This window comes from Eublepharis macularius, chromosome 9, assembly GCF_028583425.1.
Source record: "Eublepharis macularius isolate TG4126 chromosome 9, MPM_Emac_v1.0, whole genome shotgun sequence".
Lineage (NCBI taxonomy): Eukaryota > Metazoa > Chordata > Lepidosauria > Squamata > Eublepharidae > Eublepharis > Eublepharis macularius.
In genome coordinates, this window is record NC_072798.1 from 13,327,805 (window position 1) to 13,350,558 (window position 22,754).

The following is a 22,754-nucleotide window of genomic DNA, read 5'->3' on the forward strand; positions in this document are numbered from 1 at the left end:
TTGTGGCACCTCTTTTCTTAAAATAAACACAGTTGTGTCCTGAAGTTTATTTTATTTGGTCTAAAACATTACACCGTCTGCATCTCCCACCATTATTATTTTTTAAAGGGAAAAAAATGACATGAATCAGCACTAGAAAGCTCAGAAGGAAAAAAAGGGATGTTGTTTAGGAAAATCATATTTTGGGGAATTTGATGCTATCTGTATGCTGACCTCAATACGTCTCTATCAAAATCTCTGGGGATATGGTAGAGGTTTTCAGCCACGGCTGAAACAAACTGAAAGTGATCCCTGGCAAGACAGAAGTAATTAATGCTTGTTGGGAAGACCTGAGGTCTTGTAGGACATCATGTTTTCCACTTTTGATGGAGTTCAGCTGACCCATACTGACTCAGTCAAGGGCCTAGGGGTTATACTGTACTTGGCATTATAGCTAAAGCAGTAAGTTAATGCAGCGGCAAAAATGCTTTCTTCCCATTTTAATTTAACTAGGAAGATGGCCCTCTAACATTGCGTAACATTGCGACTAGACTACTGTAATGCACTCTGTATAGGACATCCTTCATAATCAGCTCAGAAACTCTAATTGGTGCAGAGTGCTGCAAAGAGGTTATCTTCAGGAACTAGGTGGTGCATTGAACAATTATTAAACCCATTCTGCAGTCACTCCATTGGCTGCTATTAGTTACCGAGATGCCACCTATCTAGAACATTTTTGTCTTCCTCTTCCTCCCAAGGCGCAGAAGGTGGTACACATTTTATCCTACCAATCACTTAAACTTTGGGTGACCAGTCACCACGTAACTCTTCATGATGGAGTAAGGATTCAAACCTGGGTCTCTCATATCCTAGTCTGATACTCTAATCACTACACTACACTGGCACTCAAAAAAAATTTACACACCCTTAATATATGATGTTTGAACAACACTGCTGAAGATGAGAGGAACTTGTTTTGAAAGTCCACAGCCTCATTCCTACCATAATCAAACCAAAAAGTGTAAGTAGTAGGCCTGGCCTCTGCCATATTTGATACACGCCTATGATATAAAATCATAGGGCCCCTGGATTAAATGTAGCTTGATCTGCATCAGGAGGAATTCCAGTCAGCTAGGCAAGAGTGTTGCTAAGACCCTCCTGGGAGGCCAAGGCATGAGTGAGATATTCATGCTAATGCAGCGTGACTGCTGGTGATTGAATTTACTGCCTCTCCTACTGCGGGCGTGAGCTGTGGTAAGAAAGGGTCTCGCTGAGTCACCCCACATAGCACATTCTGATGCCCTCCTTCCATGATGAAATCCCCACACTAAGATTGAAGATCAATCAATCAGCACTGAAAAGTTTAATTTGTCTCTGGGAACATGCATTTTTATATCTAAATTCATCAACCCAGCTCCGGGGAGATTCATTAGCAAACTGCCTCTTTGTGAGACAGGAGAGACTTTGCATTTCTTTTTACACACCCCATCAGCAAGTAATCAAACTTTTGTCATTCCTCAGAGATGACCTTTACAGTCTTTATCCCAATAGCTGAGGGGGCTCCCCAGCCTCAGGACACATTTTGCCCTATATGAACCAGGGCTCTCGCCTTCAAACTGTGCACACCTTCTGGATCCAAGCGCTGCTCCCTTAGGGTCACTTTCCTGAAGACTCTCTCTTGGGGCGAGAATGCTAGATGTTTGAAGCTCTTCCTCTGCGGACTACTCTGCTGTTTGGATAGGTAATGATTGCCCTGAGATTCCTCATATCTATTCCACTTTCACCACTGCTTTTCTTAGGCATCTTGTGTGTTTGCGAACAATCTCGTATGTGTGGTTGAGCTTTTCCCCTTCAATAAAGATACTCTTTTATTCAAGAGTATTAAACAAGAGCCCTGTTTGCTTCCTTGGGGAGAGGACCCCATAAATATTGGTGGAATTATCCCAGTTACCCTTTCTGCATAGCTGTCTTCCTTGCTGCTAATTGCCCCTACTCGCAAGGAGGCACAATCCAGGTAACAGAACTGCCTTGCTGGATTGGACCAAAAGATCCATCTGGGAATGATTTCATTATTCAAAAGCAGCTCTGGGGATGTAGGCAGGCTGAAGATAGCCTTTCGTTGCATTTTTGTGCCACTATTAAAACCCAGCTGGGAAAAAGGAGGCATCTTGTATAATGGATGTTAAACAAACAACATTGCATTAACTAATGGAACGGGTGGCTTTCCACAGCTTTCTTCAAGTGAAAAATAGCTTTCAGCTGTCAGGCTATTTTCTTTGTGTCCTAGCAGAACTTTGCTACAAATATCAATTAGGTGAACAGTAAGACCAACTCCACAGGGCTATTTCTTTGTTTGGTTTCCAGAAGCAAGAGATGATTTTTCTGTTCCAGCAAGACTTAGCATTGTTAATTGTGTACTCTTTTTCTCATACTGTGTTCTATTGATCTGATCTGCTTTGAGATGTTTTCATGTTGCCTGTTCATCGGAACTGTTTTTCAGATTATTGTTAAATTGCTTTATAGGTCTTCTAAGGAAAAAAGGAGTGTGGTAGTGGGGAACGGGGGGGGGGGGGGGGAGATTGAGAACATGAATAAATAGTGCATTATTCCCCTTTCTTCTGCATTCAGATCTTCCAAAAACTTCTGGTGCATTCCTGTACAATGAAATCCTCAAGCTGGCCAAAAAGAATCAAAATCTACCTAAGTACCATTCATCAATAATGTTTACAGCATAAGCTGTTTGGAGTCCACCTGGTCAGATGCATGGACTGCTTTCCTTGCTTGGCTGATAATGCACATCCACTAGGGGCACACAAAAAAATCATTGGTGGGGGAATGATTGGAAAATCCCATCCACAATCTCATTCTCTAGGAATATTACCACAAGGTGGACAAGGAGGCAAAAATGGTCCTGGAAAAGGCCTGCTCCTGGTCTACCCCAGCCCCCTGCAATGGAAGAAGAGAGCCTAGCCCCCCAACAGAGGTGAGTGGGAAAAAATAGGCTCATTGCAGTATCTGCTCAGCTCATGTGTTCCCACCTGCATTTTGCAGGGTGGGAGCCACCTGCTCATGCTGATGTGAGGCAGAGGCCACCAGCCTGCAGCAGGGGCTGTCAGCTTGCACCAGAGGTGCCCCCCTAGCCATTGGTTCATTAGGGCTGTGCAATTCGGGTTTCGCTTCGGGTAAAGATACCCGAAGCAGACCCAATTCGGCAAGCTTCAGTATTCCTGAAGTGGGGCCACGGCACCGCAGCCATTTGAGAGGCAGGAAGGGCCAGGGGAGGCGGAGAAAGCTCTTTCTGCCCCTCAAACGGCTGGCGTGGTGCCGGCGCGCTGCGGCCATTTGAGGGGCAGGAAGGGCCAGAAGAGGCGGCTCCGGCCTTCTACACCACCCCTCAGGCTCGGGCGGCAGCATGGCGGCAGCAGAGGAGCCAGCTGTCTCCAGGCTGCCTTGCCTTATGCTGCTGCTGCCAGCAGTCCACCACCCAGCTGATGACCCTCCCACTGCCAGGTAAGTGGGTGGGAGTGGAGGGGTCTCCCCAGAGTTGGTGGGGGTGGAGGGGTCTCCCCAGGGGGGTGGGGGGTAGAGGGGCTGCCCCAGGGAGAGTGGGTGGTGGTGGTGGGGAGTTCCCCCCCTTGCTTCAGTATGCTCCGAACCTTCACGGAGCATACCAAAGCGATTCCCAAATCCGAAGCAGCTTGCCGCTTCATATTTGGGGGTATTCCGAATCGGTTTCCCGCTTCGGGTTTGGAATACCAAATCTCCCCACCTATGGTTCATTCAACTTTCCCTCAAGGCCTTACTGGCCAATCTGCCCCTGAATATTACAAATTTTTAGAGACAAGCTAGCCAATTCCTCTTCTTCCTGTTTTCCCTCTCCCAACTAACACTCAAATATCCTCAATATTTCATGGTTTCTTGAGGGCAGTGTACATGCTCTTCAACAGCCCATTTTTCTTTTGTTGCCTTTTGTAAAACTATTAGTTCTTTACATGCATAAGGACAGAGCCCCTTGAGGGTGTTAAAACCCTCCTATCTTAACTTTAGGGTGCCAAACCCTATGGATTTGTTAGTGGAAATGATGAAGACAGTAAACGTGGTTCACTGTACGTATCAAATGAAGTGGTCTTCAATCCATGAATATTTAATGCTACAATAAATCTGTTAACATTTAATAGGTCACAAGACATAGGCCCAAAAGACTGATTTTTGCTGCTATGAACTAAGAGGGAATCCATTATTAAGTTTGTTGTTTCTGGTTGGGATGGTGCATTCAATTATCTTGGACTGTACACCAGTAATGATGTGAAGGGTGGGAAGATGGGTGGGACTTAAACCCGAGTCTCCTGCTTATTTTCAAAACCATGGTGCTATGAGATCCATCTGGAAACCACTGGAGAGCTGTGACAACCTGCACTTGTCACCCAGTCACCAAACAGGCAGGGGATTTTTTTTTAAAATAAAGTATCTTTATTATGCAAATAGGAATGTGATTTTCATCATGCTCATTTACAATGGAATCTCTGAACTGGACAAATAATATATAACTTCTGTACCTAGATCCAGCACAATGTAATCTATTTACATTCAAGTTTACATATTTTCTTCAAGTTCAATATCTGACGCTGCTGAAATATTATGGCTGTATTCTTACATGACCATATGCACAAAATGGCAGAGGAATGTGTGCGCAGCCAGAGGAGTTTTGAAAGTTTTTATTTCAGTCAATCACTTGGGTAAACAGGGAAGCATGTTTTAAATGGAACAAGATGCGTGTTCATTTTAGCAAGTGAATGGCTGAAAGGGAAACATTCAAGATGTCTCTCGATATGCCTGTATGCTCCCCTGCCATTTCCTAGGCTTATCATTTTTTCTCACATCCACAGACTTTTATTCTGTTTTCCCATCAAATCCTTCCAGAGTTGTCAAAAATCATTTCCATCTGTCACGGTAACCTTTATCCTACAAAGTACCATATCTGCAGTCACTTGTGAGTGATGGGCTTCTCTATTATACCACTTCTCCAGTTTCCTAGTATGGTTGGCCTGACAAACACAAAGCTCTGATTTTATTTTTCGTATCATAGTTTGTATGTCCCTGATTTTGGACAGATTTTTCCCCTAACGCCACTGCTCCAAAAACATTTAACATGAACAGCACTTGAACAACAGAGAGTTATTATACCATTATATTCAACCACATAATAAAAAGGGTAGAATAGAAAAATAGTCAATAAGCCCCCAAATATGAAAAGCCTAGTTTTAACATGCAACTAAACTCAGATTGTCCAGTTTACATTGCCTTTCATTCTGCAGAGGTCGAAATGGTCCTTTCACCACGCACGTTGTGTATTTGGCAGTGTGAGTGAAATCAGATCATAAAACTCCTCCTTTGTCAGACGGCAGAGCGAGGGAGTTCTCGGTTATATTCCAGTTGCATTATGACCCCTCCCTCCCCAATCTGAGGATTCGGATACTGTTTTCAAGGTACTGGCCTGGCCTGGCAGACCACAGGGTGACAGCCTAATGACCTCAGTTCGGAGGAGATTTTTAGTGCCTCCTTCACACGTATGTTCTATCAGCTGCATGGGGACTCCTCAGAGAGTTCCTAGGCCTTCCTTTATTTTGACGGATGATATTAACTGATTGCCTCAAAGCGTAGATGTCCTTCATGTTTGGTGTGTTGCTGACAAGAAGGAACAAGTCAAAGCCATGCCACCGGATACTTAGAAGAGATCTCTCTGGGTGTGATTAAGCCATTTTGTTTCTTCATGTTGTAACATCTCCTCTGGCACTCGTGGGTTGACCGCTGGCAGCGGGAAGCTGAACTGGTACTTCTAATTCAGATTCCCGTACAAAGATGACTGCATCCCCACTTACATTTATTAGGCACTGTGCCTGGAAGAACAAAGATATGACACTCAGTTACATAACTGGTCAATTATTTAAAACAGATCTATTTAGTTTAGTCATTTACACACAATTTCGTGTGTAGCTGAAGCTACTTGGCAACTTCCTTGTGCCTGCTTGCTACCAGAAGAAACCCGACCTTGGTGGAGAAGGAGTGGGTGACCAGTGGAAGTACACAGGGGTGCCCAAAAGTGTACATAGTATTGGATCCAGACTCAACTGGCAATTTCTGCGGTTTCCCCCTTCCTGCCACATGCCATTCCTCAGGGTCCCATCCTGGGAAGCATTTTATGGAGCTCAGTGTGCAGGGCAGGAAAGTTCCATTCCGGATGATTTAGTCTGAATCCAAACCATAGTATTCAAAAGGTTTTTTCCAAATTAATGCAAGAAATATAGAAGTGAACAACTGCTGCTCGCTATAGAATCGAGAAGGGAATTTTCTTGTCATGTAGCCATCGTTGTTTCTAAAACACAAGATGCAATATTCCTTGGGTAGGAAACCAACGTTCCCACCCCCTGTTGTTGCCGCTTCCAGGGCCTGGCATGGCCTCTTTGTTTTTTTTATTATTCTATTCACACCAGAAATGTTTTAACAGGTAACTTTCCAGAAAGGCAGAAATAAAGTCCAAAGAGAATCAGAGTGGTATAGTGGTTTCAAATCCACACTGTGCCCTGGAAGCTCGCTGGCTGACCTTGGACCAGCCATTCCTTCTCAGCCTAACCTACCTCACAGGGTTGTTATGAGGATAAAAGATGGAGAAAAGGAGAATGACATAAGCTGCTTTGGGCCAATCCCCCACCCCCACTAACAAGCTCAATTGGTGGCTTGGAGTGATGTTTAAATGGAACGTGTTTTGGGGGGGGAGTAGTGTGATTTCAGCCCTTGGGCTGCTGTGGGATGAGTAAATGTAGTGCTCCAGCCCACCTGAGTTTGACACATCCAGGGATGGGTCCCTGCGTGCCTGCCCTCTATGCTTTCACTGGTCTTCTGTAAGCTCCTAAAAGGAGGAAACTTTTCGTTCTTTGGATAAGTAATAATTTGTTGTATATGCAATGCCGGTTTTTTTTAAAGCACAGTTACTGCCTGTCAGGAGAGGATTAGCTAGGTGAACTTTTGCCCGGATACCAAAACGGCGACCATCCTCACTTATTTCTGTACAAATCACTCACATGTTTGCAGGGACCATTTACCTGATTTTTGTTTGGATTCTCCATAAACACACATTGTTTCATGATGTATGAGACAACAGCATTCCCCCCCAGAGCTGCCACATGAGCCCGAACCATTGCAAACACTTCAGCGATGAAGGCGTGCAAGAAGCCACTCACTCCACCCTCCTATAAAAATACACAGAGAGAAAAGGATTTAGTAAAAATGTTCCATAAAAGCCACTGATCTCTTATTTACTCCTCTTCTTGTTTTCAGAGGAAATTCTAATGAAGTGTTGGCTAAGCAGCAATTGCTGCAAAAGAGTTGCCTCACCTCTCCTCTCTTACAAACAGCCCTTTCTAAGCATTGTATGAAGAATTACCTATTGTCTGAGTGCTGCTAATTCAGCCTCCAAATAAGTAGCCTGATTTACTGGCAACGTAAACACTTAAAAACCACAGGGAGCATTCAAAATGCACAGGCCACACAACACCCTTGTTGTTATGGCCACATGAATGCTACCATTTATAATAATAATAATAATAATAATAATAATAATAATAATAATAATAATAATAATAATAATAATAATATCCCACCCTCCCCGCAAGCGGGCTCAGGGCAGGTCACAACAGAAGATAAAATATACAAGATAAAATCACAATCAACACAGCTTTCTAATAAAACACCTGCTCACCGTATAAAAACCATATAACATCTGATGGAGGTGGAGGTGCTGCTTAACCATGCGTGGTCGCTCATATATGGGGGGTAGATGGTCAATACCCCTTACAGACATAGAGGAGCCCGGGAGAGAGGCTCATTTGGTGGAAACCATGATGGCCTCAACCATACCCCTGGCAGAACATCTCCATCTTACAGGCCCACCTGAAGGAGACAAGATCTTGGCGGGCCCAGGTATCCTCAGACAGAGAGTTCCACCAGGTCGGGGCCAGGACCGAAAAGGCCTGGCCCTGGTTGAGGCCAATCGAGCCTCCCAGGGGTCAGGGACCACCAGTAGGTGCTTACCAGCTGATCTCAGCACCCTCCGGGGAGTATATGGGAAAAGACGGTCCCTCAGGTATGCTTGTCCCAGTATATTAGTGTACTTTCAGATTTGTTTTTAGAACCATCTGTATCCCAGCTTTGCTAGAGTTTGAAAGATGCAGGGCCAAGGCTCAGTTGCTTAGCTGAAGAGAAAGAAGCCCAGAATTGCTTGATCTTTTCTTTTTCTGCTTTTTTTTTTTTAAATTGCACTGTCCAGTTGATCTGTATAATAGCTGGATGATAAACAAGGTCTAACTCACAAGTAACTCTCTACAATATGATAAATAACATGAATATGAAACAAGTATAAAACAGCTAGCAGAACTGCTTATACTGAACCTAATTAGATAACTACCCTGACCTATTCAGGCCAGGCAAGCCCAATCTCGTCAGAACTCAGAAGCAAAGCAGTGTTGGCTTTGGTTAGTAACTGGATGGGAGACCTCCAAAGAAGACCAGGATCTCTTCTCAGAGGCAAACCACCTCCACTGGTCTTTTGCCTTGAAAACCCCAGGAAAGGTTGCCACAAGTCAGCTACAGCATTTTTACCACCAGCAAAATAACTATGCAAATTGAGGACTTACTAATCAATATTCTCAGAATGAGCTGTTTCCTTATTTCTAAAATTCAGCAGCCAGTTAAGCTTTCCTCCTTTCCTTGGTTCCAGGGCATACCAGAGTTTATTGGACGTGCAGGCAACTCACAGTGGAACCCTATGCAGCATCACTCCAGTCTAAGTTCAGAAATCAACTGGCTTACACGGGATTAACTCTACATAGGATTCTACCATCCAAGTTTCAGGGGCTGGACGTAAGCCCTTCTTCTTCTATGGGAGTATAGTTAAGAGTCTTTTGGCGCTGCAACGTCTTTTAAGGACTATGTAGGAATATCTAGCCAGCAATAATGGAAAGATCTGTTATGCTGGAGGGATGTTGTGCCAGACAGCTGGAGCTAGTGCAAAAAGCAAGGAACAGGGGGCTTTCCGAGGGCTTTTGGCATAGTTGTGAAGAACTGGATTTGAAAAGAAAAAATTAAGTAGAACTGCACTGTGAGTTTCTGTAGTGAAGGACCGGCAGCTAGCTGAAAGGAAGTTTCTAATCCTCCTTTCCAATCCTGGATAGGGAAAAATATGGTTAGTTCTATTTGCAACTGATACTAATGTCACTCTTCAAACTGATGTGGGAAGGGTAGGGGGAAATTTAATTACAATAAGGAAGGACTATGAGGAAGAAGCACACAATTGTGAAGCCTGCTCCCGGCTTTCTCATCCTTCCCACACATACAAAAAACACTTTAGTAAATTAGATATTGAGGTCAAATAAACTCCAATTTACTCTTTTAAAACATTTTATATATGTATTTAAACTATATTATATTGCTGTTCAATAAAAACACACACAGTAGATAAGAACTAAAACAAAACCAACTGCGTAAAATTTCAAACCACCACCTTATGTGCAGCAGTACCGTAAAACAATTTTCTTTTTTAAAAGCCTGACTCAAAAGTAAATAAAAAAGGAAGTATTTTAACTGCCTCCAGAGAACAACAGCAATGAAGCCAAATAAATTGTCCCAAGCAAGGGAGTTGAAACATAAAATGGCCTGTTTTGTTACTCCTCCCCATTGGGCATGTGAAATCCAAACAGTTATTGGGGTGGCGGGGAGGGAACAGTTTTTCCCCAGCCTAAAAGCTGCTGCTAGAAAACTTTGAACCAGTCCAAGTGTTCCAAGATTCAATTGCTCCTCACTGACTCCAGATGGGATTTTCCTGCCATCATTGTACCGGCACTGGCTCAAAGTGAACTGAACAATTATATAAGCTGAATCAACACAAAACTTAGCCGTATTTTTGACCGCACTCACGATAAAGGCATGTGCCGTTGCTAGACTTCAAACGGCTCTTATTCAAGAAAGATGTACCGCCCTGATCTTCCCTGTTAATTCTGAACTTCTTTATCTGAGTCCCAGGCCTCCCCAAATCCGCAGTGTTATCAATTACACAAACACAAGTAGTGCTGCTCACCTCCCTCAAAGAAGTGGTTTCTCGTATAAAAAACATGTTGATTATTCCGAGATATTTGGTTATTTTGGCACCAGGGATAAAAGACAGAGGTGTCATCTTGACAACGGGCACGGTGGAATTCAAGCCTGCTGCACCAGAACGGTGACGCAACTGCCCCTCAGTCAGCGGACTCGGTTTGTCAAGCGAAACAGCTATAAAATGGCAGAAGAGAAGAGAGTAACTGCACTAGACACAGGGAAATGTGGTCCGCGTCAACAGAATAGCCTTTCAGCGTGGTTTCCACATAGCTCGGTGACAACATTCAGCTGCCTGTGATGCTCAGCCAAAGAAAGGAAAGGATCATGCAGCGCATGCAACCGAGAGGCAAGAAGCTTGAATGGGATTTGTTTTGGAAGAAGAGTGGCATTCCTGCAAAAGAAAACACTGAGCCCAGCAGCTGCACATACAATGATCAGTTATAAAGTAAAGACAAGGGAAGGAGGCGGGGAGGAAAGGTGTCACGATTTGATATATATTTCTGCTAGAGGAAACAACAAGAGTCTACAGGAAAGAGTGTGAAAGTTGACATGTTTCTTCAGACCAGTATTTTTCAAATTTTAGACAAATTCTTCAATGCTGTCCGCTTCCAGATAAAACATCATCTTGAATGACTAAAACGAAAGTCAGACCTGCCGCCATTGAACTTGCTTTAAAAAAAAAAAAAAAAACCCTCACCACTTTCTCATTCAGTGATTGCTACCTCAAATGCCATGCAGGCGATCTCTGCATGTTAAGAAGAATTTCATGGACATATACATACGCTTTCCACCTGACAGTGTATGTATATCTTTTTATTGTACAATTCATGAGCCTATTTAGCACCTTTGTCTTTACTGGCAATTTGCTTTTGGAGCACAGTGCAATGTACCCCAAAATTAGCCTGGTGTTTCCCCCCCCCCCCCAAAAAAACAGATGCTCGGTGCCTGCAGCTTTCACACTCGGACATTGATTTTGCAACGCCACTACTGGGTAGGAAGCTCCGCCCTTTGCCACTGAGATATCAGAACTATGCCTCCAATGATCAGAATGTGGTAGAAATGGCCGCCTACTTGTCTTAATTGATCCACGCCTTATGGTCTGAGCTTTCAGTTTAATGAATTCTATCCAGCTGTTGCATCTGTCTGCAAAGGAACTGTAATCAACTGACGTTGCTGGAAACACAGACAGAAAAAAAACAAAAGAAAAAACAAAGGAAAATATATGGATGACGTCCCTTTGCCCACTGAAGTGATCGTTCTGATGAACCAATTTTCTGTATCCAAGAGTAAACGACTCTCCTGTGGCTTTCAAAGAAAACTGGAGCTCAGATTTAATGCAGTGTTTTGGCTTGCTGGTGGGCCCTGATCAGCAGGTCACAGCTGAGGAACACCTTGGAAGGATGCTTGCCTGAAAACTCACCACTGGAAAAGCCCAATGGACTCTTATCAACATTCAGCAATGCTTTGGGCTTGGCGATGCTTTCAGAGAGACTCTCTGGCAAATCCAGTGATTCTGTGAATTCTGGCAAACCCTATGAGCAATATTTGGAATAAATGGAGAGTTGCAAGAGCGCCTTGCACAGTTGTTTAAACTGTCCCTCCTGACAAACTCACACACTGGATTTTTAGGCATTGCCCTAGTTCCAGCACACAAATGAGTCCCTCACTAATTAGCTATAGGAGCGTTGGCCTGCTTGGGATGCACACATTACACGTACACATAGAACTGCCTTATATTGCATCAGACCTTTGGTCCATCACCATCAGTACTGTTTACTCAGACTGGCAGTGGCTCTCCAGGGTCTCAGGTGGAGGTCTTTCCCATCATGGGATTGCAGGGGATTGAACTTGGAACCTTCTGCATGCAAAGCAGAGGATTTTCCACTGAGCCCCAGCTCCTCCCTACATTTGGTTGCTATGACTGGCATTTCAGAAAACTCAAAGAAGAGCTACTGCAAGTCATGTCAGCTGTATGCACCACCCCCATGGGAAGGTGTCACTTCATACACCTCCATGCGATCCATGAAAAGCCAGAGGCTGCTGGTGGCCTCTCAAATACTACAGAAAATCATTTGGGGCCTCCGCTGACCAGGCCACTGAATGAAGTGTCCCCATATCCACTCAAGTTGCCACGTGTTTACCTACAGACTAACAGACATGTGAAAGCATCTAAGGAACCTACCAATGTAGAGCAAAACAATGGTATGTATGGGGGAAGCTATGTTATTGCAGCTTGGCATATGCAAGCATTCAGTTCAGTGCCACATATAGTAAAAATATCATTTGTGTGTCAAAACAACTGGCACACGGCTGCACCAGTGGATGGAGGGAACAAATGGCCTTAAAAGATCAAGGTTGTGGCCAGGCCCTGGTGCCATGCTCTGGTGCCAATGATGAAGCCTAAGGGATTTGTAGCTCCAGGACTTGTATTGGGTCCCTGCACCAGGCATGCCCTCATGCTGCCATTCAAATAGTTAAACCTGATCTTATGAGTTGCTGCACCACGTTACCATAGGTTCAGCAGTTGGGTTCAGCTTTGTTGAGATTCAGCAGACAACTCCAGCATTTCCACTAATAGGACGAGCTGTTCATAAACACTGGCCACTGTTTATGCTATGAAAGTTACCCTGACGGTGAAGTTAGATTACTGAATGTTCTCAGACAGGTATCGAAACTGGTATCAAGAATAATCATGGCAACATGCAATGTCCACATATTAACTTGACTGTGTTAGCTCCCCCTTGCCAGTAAAAAAAACCCAGAGGAATGCAAAACTGAAGCTTGTCCAAGAACTGAAGAATCAGTTCTATTTTTGAACATCCTTCCAAAAAACATAGTGGTAAAGTAGGACACTCTGCCATTTCCAATTCCATCCTAAGCGTAAGGAAATATATTTGGGTGAACATACTCAGATATCAATAAGCCACATCAGAGCATGCGTCCCAAGGCAACTGGTACATAAATCCTGAATGCTTAAAGGCACATCCTAAGAGTACCCCAACACAGCCAGGAATGCATTCCCTGTTCTGGCTTATAGCTAAATCAAGTAGACTCACCTCTCTGGGCAGCTGGTATACCTGTGTGGGAACTTGCATTCTCCAGGTCCTCTAATAAGACAAAACGAATTCCACTGATGTGACATAAGCAATGGTAACTACAATAACACAGGGTTTTTTTTACATGTCATTTTTAGAGAAGAAACGGGTAGAAAAATCTTCAGTCATGCTTTTCTCACTTCATTTCAAACATTCACCATGCACAATATACTAATCACAATATAATGTAAGTAAACATTGTAATGCATTATTGGCTGACTCGGTAAAGTGTCTTAGACTATCACATTTTAAACGTCACCTCTAACAAGGCCTTCCCTCGCTAGAAAGTTTGCTTCGGGCACTCTGCTTTAAAAATATGTAATAAGAAATTTGCAGACCTAAAGATAAGTTGTTAAAAGGAGAAGCACATGGGGATGGGGTGGTCTCTATGAAGCAGCCACCTCTGCGGACTGGAGATTATTAAACAGCACATAAAGGCTCAAGCTACCTATGCAGTATGAGGAGCTAATGGATAACCTAGTGTAAAATTGAAGCTAGTAGAACTGGCAGCTGAACTGGAAGACTAACACTGCAATCCTAAGCAGAGTTACTCCAGTCAGGTTTAGACTGGAGTAACTCTACTTAGGATTGCACTGTAAAAGACTTAAAGAAGAATAATTAAATATAGAAGAGAGAGAGCACCGAAGAAATTATACACTTAATTGAAGAATGCACACACTACAAAACATAGGTCAGAGTCCAATTAAAGTTCTTAAAGATGCTTGCAGGAATACCTGTGGCTGGCTGAGGACTGGTTGCTGATCTAGCTCCCTGGTCCACAACTTGGATCATATTTCGATCTGAGCAGTTTTTTAAAAATGGCTAGCAAAAAACTCTTCGGTCACCTCCTCCCCAATAGGCAGAGCAAAAAAGGCTCTGACGGCTGCTTTATAAGGCAACCCAGCTGCTCACTCCCCTGCCTGAGACACCACGGTGCAAAAATTGAGGTTTTGGGATTAGGGTTCCCGCTGAGTCCTAGTGCTGCTAGCTGCCTATCCCTCATCTGAAATGCAGAGATGAATGCTAAAACATACGTTTGCTAGTACTGGAAGACGATGATCCTTACTTTGCTGTTCCTAAAAGAGGTTAGCCAATATTAGAATTCTCTGTTTCTCTGCTGAGCAATCCAAGCAGGTAAGATACAATCTTACGTTTCTGTACTATCAAAGCTGTACGTTATACCAAAAAAAGGAAAACTGGCCAATTTGTGATTTGTGTGTGTGTGTGTAAATTCGCAGCTTACATATAGTGATTTCCCCACCCTGGACTTCCTTGGTGGTCTTCCATTCAAGTACTAACCAGGGCCAAACCCTGCTTAGCAGCCACCATCTGCCAAGCTGCTTTTGTGCTGCTTTTTACGAAGGCTCATGCTTCTAATGCGCAGGTGTAGAACGTTACATTGACAGGCAGCTTGTTTCTCTTTGCACACATGCTCAGAGGGAAAGCAGAATGGTGAGGGTAAGGTCACTTAGCGGCAGAAAGGATTCCTTCCATAGCTTTGACTCTTTGCTTCTTCCACACTTTGGTATACCTTCTGATGCTAGGCATGTGTTTCCTATTCTTGATTCTCTTGATCTGTGCTCCTGGTCAGGATCTCAACTCAGTGAGGTCATAACTCTGTGTCCCCTTCTCTTATCACATGACTTCCTGTCATGCACTTACAGCTCACTGGGTCCCATGTCAGTGAGTACTGTGTCTGGAAAGGTTGAAGATCACTGCTGTATGGGATCAGTGGAACCAGGAACAGAAGCCCAGCATCTCTACTCTTTAACCCTATCCACACATTCATTGCTAAGTGGAGTGGAGGCTCAAGATCAGACTAAGTTCCTTACCCACAAGGCCTACCTGACATCTGTGCATCAAACTTGAACAGCTCCATGTGGGTTTATGTGCAATCTGTGTACCACAAAATCAGAATGTGCAGTTCTTGCTGCGCAAGTCACCACATTCTGGGCCTCATGCACACATGAGGTTCAATGTGGAGAAGATGGCAAGGTCCATGGAAAGGGAGGGTTGGCATGATCCCGATCCCTGCACCTCTCAAAAAAATTAAGGTCTGTGGAAGGTAAGGATTTGCTAGCATTTCAAATAGGCTGCCCACAATTGATTCTAAAGCCGAAAAGGCTAATTTATTGTGTGAAAGAAACACACTGACCAATATCCAAGCTTGCATTTAGAGAAAATCTAGCCATGTTCGCCTACCCACATGAAAATCCCTTACTCAGCACGCAGCCATGGCCGTCCACTAAACCCCACTATTTCAGTTTGCGGATGGGTAATGGCATGTCTGAACATTTAAAAGAAAGTTCACACGCACAGAAAGGTAGTATTGCCAGGGAGGAGGGGTTTCGATCTGCCTTCTTTCTGGAGTGCAAGTGCTTTATGGGCAGGGAGGTCCCTAAATAAAATGGCAAGAAAATCCCAACATCCCAGTAGACTGCAGTGGCACAATGCTGGATTGTATCACATGCTTTTCAGGGTCGCTCTCAGCACACATGACTAAACCCATATCACTGTCACTGTGGTTTTGGGCACTGCAGTTTCATTCCATGGTTCACATTTGTTGAACTGTTTCTTTCCTACACATTTCCTCTCTTCTTTCAAACAGGATGTTCAATGTTAATTTCTGTTTTTATCCCCAGTCAAGCTTCTTTTCCTCTATGATTAAGTCTTGTTCTTAGAAACCTAGTGTGAGGCATAGTCAATTTTAGCCAAGTAATTTATTACTCAAACCCTTGTGGAAGAATCACAAGCTAACAATAGCACACTAAAAAAAAAGTTTCTAGCATCAGTGATATCCGCACTGAATTTCTCACACCAAAAAGAAAAGCTGGCATAAATACAATGTTATTATTTTCCTACCATGTACTTTTTTTGCTACAGCCAACAGACAATGTGTTTTATGTTTTGTTCAAATTGAAGAAAAATTGCATGTGTTATGTGCTGTCAAGTTGCTTTTGACTTATGGTAGCCCTATGAATTAACAAGTCCCCTCAAATAGGTTGCACTTACATGTAACTGGAGATTGTCTCTCTGTGGCTGCAAAAAGAGAACTTAAGGAATACCGCCCCTCCTCCTGGTCATGGATGTTTTTGGTGGGAAAGAGCCAGAGGGAGGAGGGGTGTTCATAGTCTAGAAAGCTCTGGAAATCTTCATGGCTGGCCTGCATGCGCACAGTCTCAATGTGAGACTGCACAAAGCCATAAAGATGAACATCCTATTATTAATGGACTTGGCTCCGATCTTGCAAACTGGAGGATGTGGCTTCCTTTTTTTTAGTCAAGCCATCTCATTTTGGGTCTTCCTTTTTATCTACTGCCTTCAACTTTTCCAGAGAGTCCTGTCTTCTTATGATGTGACCAAATTATGATAGCCTTAGTCATTTTAGTTTCCAGAGAAAATTTAGGCTTGGTTTGATCTGGAACCCACTTATTTTGTCTTTTTGGTGCTCCATGGTATCCATAAAACTCTCCTCCGGCATCAAATGAATCAATTTTCTTCCTGTCAGGTTTCTTCATAAACCTACTCTCTCATTGATACATAGTAATGGGGAATACCACAGTATGAATTACCTTGATCTTGGTCTCCAGGGACACCTCCTTACACTTGAGGATCTTTTGTAGTTCACTCATGGCCGTCCTTTCAAGTCTCAATCTCTTGACTTCTTGGTTCAGTCTCCTTCTTGGTTGAAGACTGAACCAAGGAATAGAAAATTTCCAGCAATTTAAATTTCTTCATTATCAGCTTTAATTCTTCAGTTGTCATCAGTTGTCACCTGTACTTGTTTCAAGTCTTTACTATTTTCTGGCAGTAACGTGATGTCATCTGCGTATCTCAAACTGTTAATGTTCCTTCCACAAATTTTCACTTCACCTTCACCTAAACCTAATCCAACTTTCCATATGATATGCTCTGCATACAGATTGAACAGACTGGGAGATAAAATATATCCTTGTCTGACACCTTTGTCAACTAGAAACCATTCTGTTTCCCCATATTCTGACCTTGTCCAGAATACAGGTCATACATCAAAATGATCAGATGTTGTGGCACACCCATTTCTCTTAACACCGTCTACAGTTTTTCATGATCCATACATTTGACAGCTGTGCTGTAATCTATAAAACAAAAATTGATTTCCTTCTGAAATTTTCTTGTATGCTGCACTAACCAATGTAAATTTTGCAGTATGATCTCTATTGCCTTTTCCCTTTCTGAATCCAGCATGAATATCTGGCATTTCTTGTTCCATATATGGGGAGAGGGTTTTTTTTTTTGCAAAATGCTGAGCATTACTTTGCTTGCATGGAAAATTAATGCAAAGGTCCAATAATTGTTGCAATCTTCAACATCTCCTTTTTTCAGAACTGGAATGTAGACTGAACATTTCCAGTCTGTGACCATTAAGAGTTTGATGGCTCAGTTTTTGTAGCTTAGTTCTACAGATATCCCATCTATTCGTTGTGATTTGTTTCGTCTAATTGCGTTGGGTGAAGCTTTCACTTCACTTTCTAAAATTAAGTCTTCATCAAAAGATTCTTCTTTGAAGGAATCTATCATCTTTTCATCTTTTATGCACAGGTCTTCAGTGTATTGTTTCCACCTTTTCTTTATTTTATACTGATCAGATAACGTTGCTCTTTCAGCATGCCTAGCCAGAAGCTGAATTTCCCTTTGATTTCTTGAATCTTATGAAACAGCCAGATTGTTCTTCCTTTTTATGTCTTCTATATCTTTGCACAGGTTCTGTTTGTCTCTACTTGCAAGTCACTGAAAAGCTGCATTCAGAGTTCTGATTAGGGGTGTGCACTAAAAAAATGATTTTTTAAAAATTTGATTATCGGGAAGGCCATAAATATTGGTATTCCTGATATTCAGGTCAAAAAATATTGGTTTTGTATTCAGATTTGGGTTTTTTTTTCAGGATTCCAATGTTAACCAGGCCCATTATTCCCTACAGGGGAGTATCACTGGAGGGCTGGATGGGCTGTTTTTTGAGCAAATGGCACCAAGACTGCTGCAGAGTGAGGGCTGTCAGTCCTCTAAAGACTCTTCAAGTTTCAAACTGAGTCAAGGAGTCCGATTCTATGGGTCGCTGAACAATGTGCTCTCAGCCATTCTACATTGTTTCCTGCGGGGGAGGGGATCCAATGCTCTCTACAGGGCACAGATGCCTTAGCCAAACAAGCAAACTAAGCAGAACCAATAAAGCTCAACAGAACCAATCCCAAACTAGATAATCCCAGCAGAGCCAACCTAGCAGCAGAAGGCACACAGTCCAAAAAATACTCTGTTTTGGCAACCAGTTGTAGCAGCTTTTCTTTTACCATTTGTGCAGCTTTCCCAGGCAAAAGGAGGGAGGTGATTCTCATAGGTGAATAGAATCGCACACTAGGGAGAGCTCAACTGTCCAGTCACAAACTGCAAATCTGTTCTTTACACGGTCCTAAAAATGTTATTTAGGTCATATGTTGGCACTGTGACTGTTGTAGTGTTTTTTAGTTTTATTCTAAAATGCAGTTCAAGAAAAATCCACTAAACTGAGCTCAGCAGCTCAGATTTAAGGAGAGGCAGTGTAGTATAGCAGTCAGAGAATCAGACAAGGACCTGGGACATCCAGGTTCTGCTTTGGGTATAAATGAAATAAAAGTAAATTAATAAAAAGTAAATTAAATAAAGTAACAGTGTTCAGTTTTTTGCTTATTACTTGATCTCAGTCATTTTCCAAATTTTTTCACCTTACCACTGATATGCATAACTTCATTCCTGCGAAGTTCAAAGACCCATAAGGCTAGCAGGAATCCAAAAGGAGCTCACATCTGAAGCCTCTGTCATAAGCAAGGCCCTTTTGCATAGTTATTGCCTGCAAACTAAGCTATAAAGGTACAAAGGCATCTCAGAGTTTCAGATTTATGCTTGTTTTCGGATTTCAGTAACCCATACCCTATTGTATTTGTTCACTGAATATCCTAGGGGTTGATTATATTGACTTGCACTGCATAATTCTTGCTTATATGTCCTGGAAAATTTCTATTAAAAGCAGCCATGGACTGGGACCATGAAGCTGGGAGAGAAGGATCTGCATTCTCTTCCTCTTGGCAACTGCCTCACCAAAGCAGCTACATGTTTTAAGTGAAACCTCATACAGGGATTCACACCGGGAAGGGAAAAGGGTTAATCTTGCCTCCTCTGGAACTGTGGTCATGATCAATATAGCCTCTCTCCCCCACCCCCACGAGACACTATTAATAAAGCCATCATTAACAGAACTATAGAGACAGGCGATTCAACTATGGATCTCTAACGTCTTGTTTAATTTGGCCCTGTCTTCCGCATTCTGCTCTCCAAGGTGCTGATCTTGCATAAAAGCGAGTCTCAAAGCTCAAAAGGAGACCAGGCTGCATCTAAGTGGAGTCCCTTGCAGAATAACAGCAGCACACCTATTCATATGTTATGCTACAATAGACTGTGTTTTAATCTGACAGATTTCATATGATTAGATGAACTTCTCTATTACAACATCTCTATTTCTTTTTAGTCTCCTCGATCTTTCATGTAAAGATAACTATTAAAATGTGCTCAATCTTTATGTAAATGTTTATTTTTGGATGCTAGTTATCTGACCCCCTCCCTCTTTCAATATCACCTGGCTAAAGAAAACATGGTGTTAATTACATCATACGATCATTAGAACACAATCTAGATTACTCACTGTTGTCAACTAACATGGCTAGACTGCAGGTTTAAATATATCTTCTGGGTCATGGAAGAATATAACCTGACTTTGATCTAGTTCAGCTACATTTCTGACAACCACTGATATAGCATGGTGCAGTGGTTTGGGAGCTAGACTACAAAAGGAGAGACCCACTTCCAAGTTCCCATCTGGTGATACAGCTATCAGGTAACCTTGAGCGAGCCACTCTCTCTTCAGCCTAATCTAGTTCACAGGGCTACTGTGAAGATAAAATGGAAGTAGGAAAAGGGATGTATTTTGCCATGAACTCCTTGGAGAAAAAGGAGGAGGGAAATGAAATAATTATCGGATAAAATCAATGGCTGTGGTTCAGAGAAGGCTAACAAACTTTTAAACCAGGAGACCAACAGAGCCTCTCCTCTTTCCCGCACACACCCTTGCAATTTCACCACAGCCTGCACTCATACAGCTACACTAACTCTGAGACAACATCAACGGGCCATGACAACCAGGGCTCATTTCAGAGCAGTGAACACCAATTTGTCATCGAGCATATGCTCAACAGGGAGCTGTAGCCAATCCTGGCTCTCTCATTATTGGGTTTATTTGTCTTAGTCAAGTTAGGCATTTAAAACACAGCCTTTAAATGCAGTGTTTTGAAGGAACACGGGCAGAGACAGCCTGAGGGTGTTTCTTGGGAGAGGAAAATGTTGAGGGAAAGGAACACAGTTCAGCTGGGGCCCCCCATGTTCCCAGGCAGGTGCTGCTGCTGAGGTGGTGTCACCAACCCCTAGAGCTCACATCAACGCTTCGGTGGCTTATTTTCCAAGCAACCTTCTCTACTGATAAATGCATGCAGCTGTATGCCTGCAACTAGCAAGCTTACAGTGAAAAAAGGCTGTCCTAGTTCTTTGCTACCTGCAGATGGGTCTTTTTTGCTAATGTGCAAAAGAATGACAACATGTTCGTATTTTTATGTGTGTGTGCATGTATGTATTTAAAAAGGGGTGCATGTGCCTGTGTGAGAACAAATGGCATATGCATGTAACTGCAGGAAAAATCCACTGGCCGGGCTACTAGAGTGCAAAACTGCTGCCTCTCTGAGTGAAGCCACAAGAGTTAGTAAGTCCAGATCATACAATTCATTGAGCTTCCTATACACACAAGACATCTTCAAAGAAGAACCTCCATATCCAGAAGCAGTAAATTTCTGCATCCCGGTATGAGGAGGAAGCATCAGCAGGAAGCCCTGGCCTCCATGTCCTGTCTGTTGGTTCTCTGGAGCAACTAGTGGGCTACTTTGTGAAACAGATGCTGCCTTAGGTGGATCACTGTTCAGATCTGGCAGGGTACCTCTTGCATTCAAATGGATTTTTCAGGTTATCTCCCAAATGCTAAGATAAAGGGACTCTCTGCATGCTGCTTTACCAAGAGGACAAGCAATATGGCGACAGTAAGGGATGCCCTATTGGCCTGTCATGCCCACTGTCCTGCCCTCTGCGAGCGGGCTGTATTTAGGATCCTCTGGAGTAAGGCCTTTGGCTTGGCTGGCTAGTCTTAATAATGTAGACTGGAGCTTGGAGCCTGGGGCATGGAGCACAAGGTTTGTACCTAGTGCACCGCTTGATCCAGCAAGGCAGCCTTTTCAAGCTTCAGTTTAAATAGGCTGGGTGTTGATCCAACCCAGCTGCCCTTGCTGCAAGCGCTGAAGCTCTTGAGGCTGCGCTGTGCTCTGGCTAGGATCCTGCAAGGAAGTACAACTCTGTTCTGGATCTACAGGAGGTGGTGTGCTGCTAGCCTGGCACTTTGCCTCCTTTGCACCAGTGACTCTGAGTCAGTTGGAGGGGATCATGACACCACCCCCTGTTCTTTATTGCATATCAAACCTCATTCCTGAACTGGGCTGTTCACGTTTTTCTTTACGTAGGATCTGTTTCATGACGTAATGCTTCATTGTATTCTCAGAACACCACTGTAGCCACTATGGTACCACTAATTTTGCAAATTCTGATAGGAGGGAAGCAATTGGACTGCTTACTCCCATAAGAACCTACCCACACCACTATGGTCATCTTCTGAGGCCTTTCTTTGGGTACTCCCACCTTCTGAGATTAGGAGGGCAGCAACTCAGGACAGGGCCTTCTAGGTCATGGCACCAAAACTATGGAACTCTCTCCCCAGGGAGATCTGTCTGCTCCCTTCAGATGCTGTGTTTTGTCAGTGGGTGAAGACTTTTTGTTTTGTCTGGTACTTCCCAGAGCTGCAGTAGCATAGTGGTTAAGTGGCTAGCCTACAAAGCAGCACTCTGCTAGTTCGACTCCCACTACTACCATGAACTCTGCAGGTAGCCTTGGATAAGCCATTCCTCTCAACCCCAGCTGCACTGTGGGGATAATAACACTGACTTTGTTCACCATTCTGAGTGTGGCACTAATCTGTCCAGAAGGGCAGTATACAAGCACAATGTTGTTGTTGTTGTTGTTATTTCTCAGTGATTCCTCCTTCCTGCCCTATATTTAAACTGCTGTTTCCTGCGCTTTTAGATACGTATTTTTCTGCTTTTAATTGTTCTTATGATGCATGTTTTTAATCTGTCAGCTGCCTTGGTAGCCCTAACGAGGGCAGAAAGATAAGTTATAAATTTTGTAAATAAATAAATTACCCAAACAATGGTTACGTTACAAACAAGAACGTAATCAGGCAAGAATTGTTTCTGCAAGCTGAGTATGCCCCTTTGCTGTTAGTATTATTGCTTGCTATCTAACAAGTTGTCAAGAGAAATCATTTTGAAGAAAATCATGGTAACAAGTATATCTATTTGTCTCATTAGATTGTTT

At 43.1% G+C, this 22,754-nt stretch overlaps 1 protein-coding gene across 9 annotated transcripts in view; it reads right to left on the reverse strand.

The window, feature by feature from the left end:
* Nucleotides 1-4,426: 4,426 nt before the first annotated feature.
* C2CD5 (C2 calcium dependent domain containing 5) overlaps nucleotides 4,427-22,754 on the reverse strand; it is a 107,800-nt gene continuing 89,472 nt past the window's right edge. For 5 of the 9 annotated variants that reach the window (XM_054988053.1, XM_054988052.1, XM_054988051.1 and 2 more), the window contains 5 exons: nucleotides 13,182-13,232; nucleotides 11,197-11,298; nucleotides 10,109-10,299; nucleotides 7,080-7,226; nucleotides 4,427-5,876 (listed from right to left, as the gene is read on the reverse strand). In XM_054988053.1, the coding sequence (XP_054844028.1) occupies nucleotides 5,748-5,876; nucleotides 7,080-7,226; nucleotides 10,109-10,299; nucleotides 11,197-11,298; nucleotides 13,182-13,232 (620 nt within the window). In that variant the 3' untranslated portion in view covers nucleotides 4,427-5,747. The remainder of the gene's footprint in view (nucleotides 5,877-7,079; nucleotides 7,227-10,108; nucleotides 10,300-11,196; nucleotides 11,299-13,181; nucleotides 13,233-22,754) is intronic. The other 4 variants (XM_054988056.1, XM_054988059.1, XM_054988057.1 and 1 more) reach the window with 2 other exon arrangements.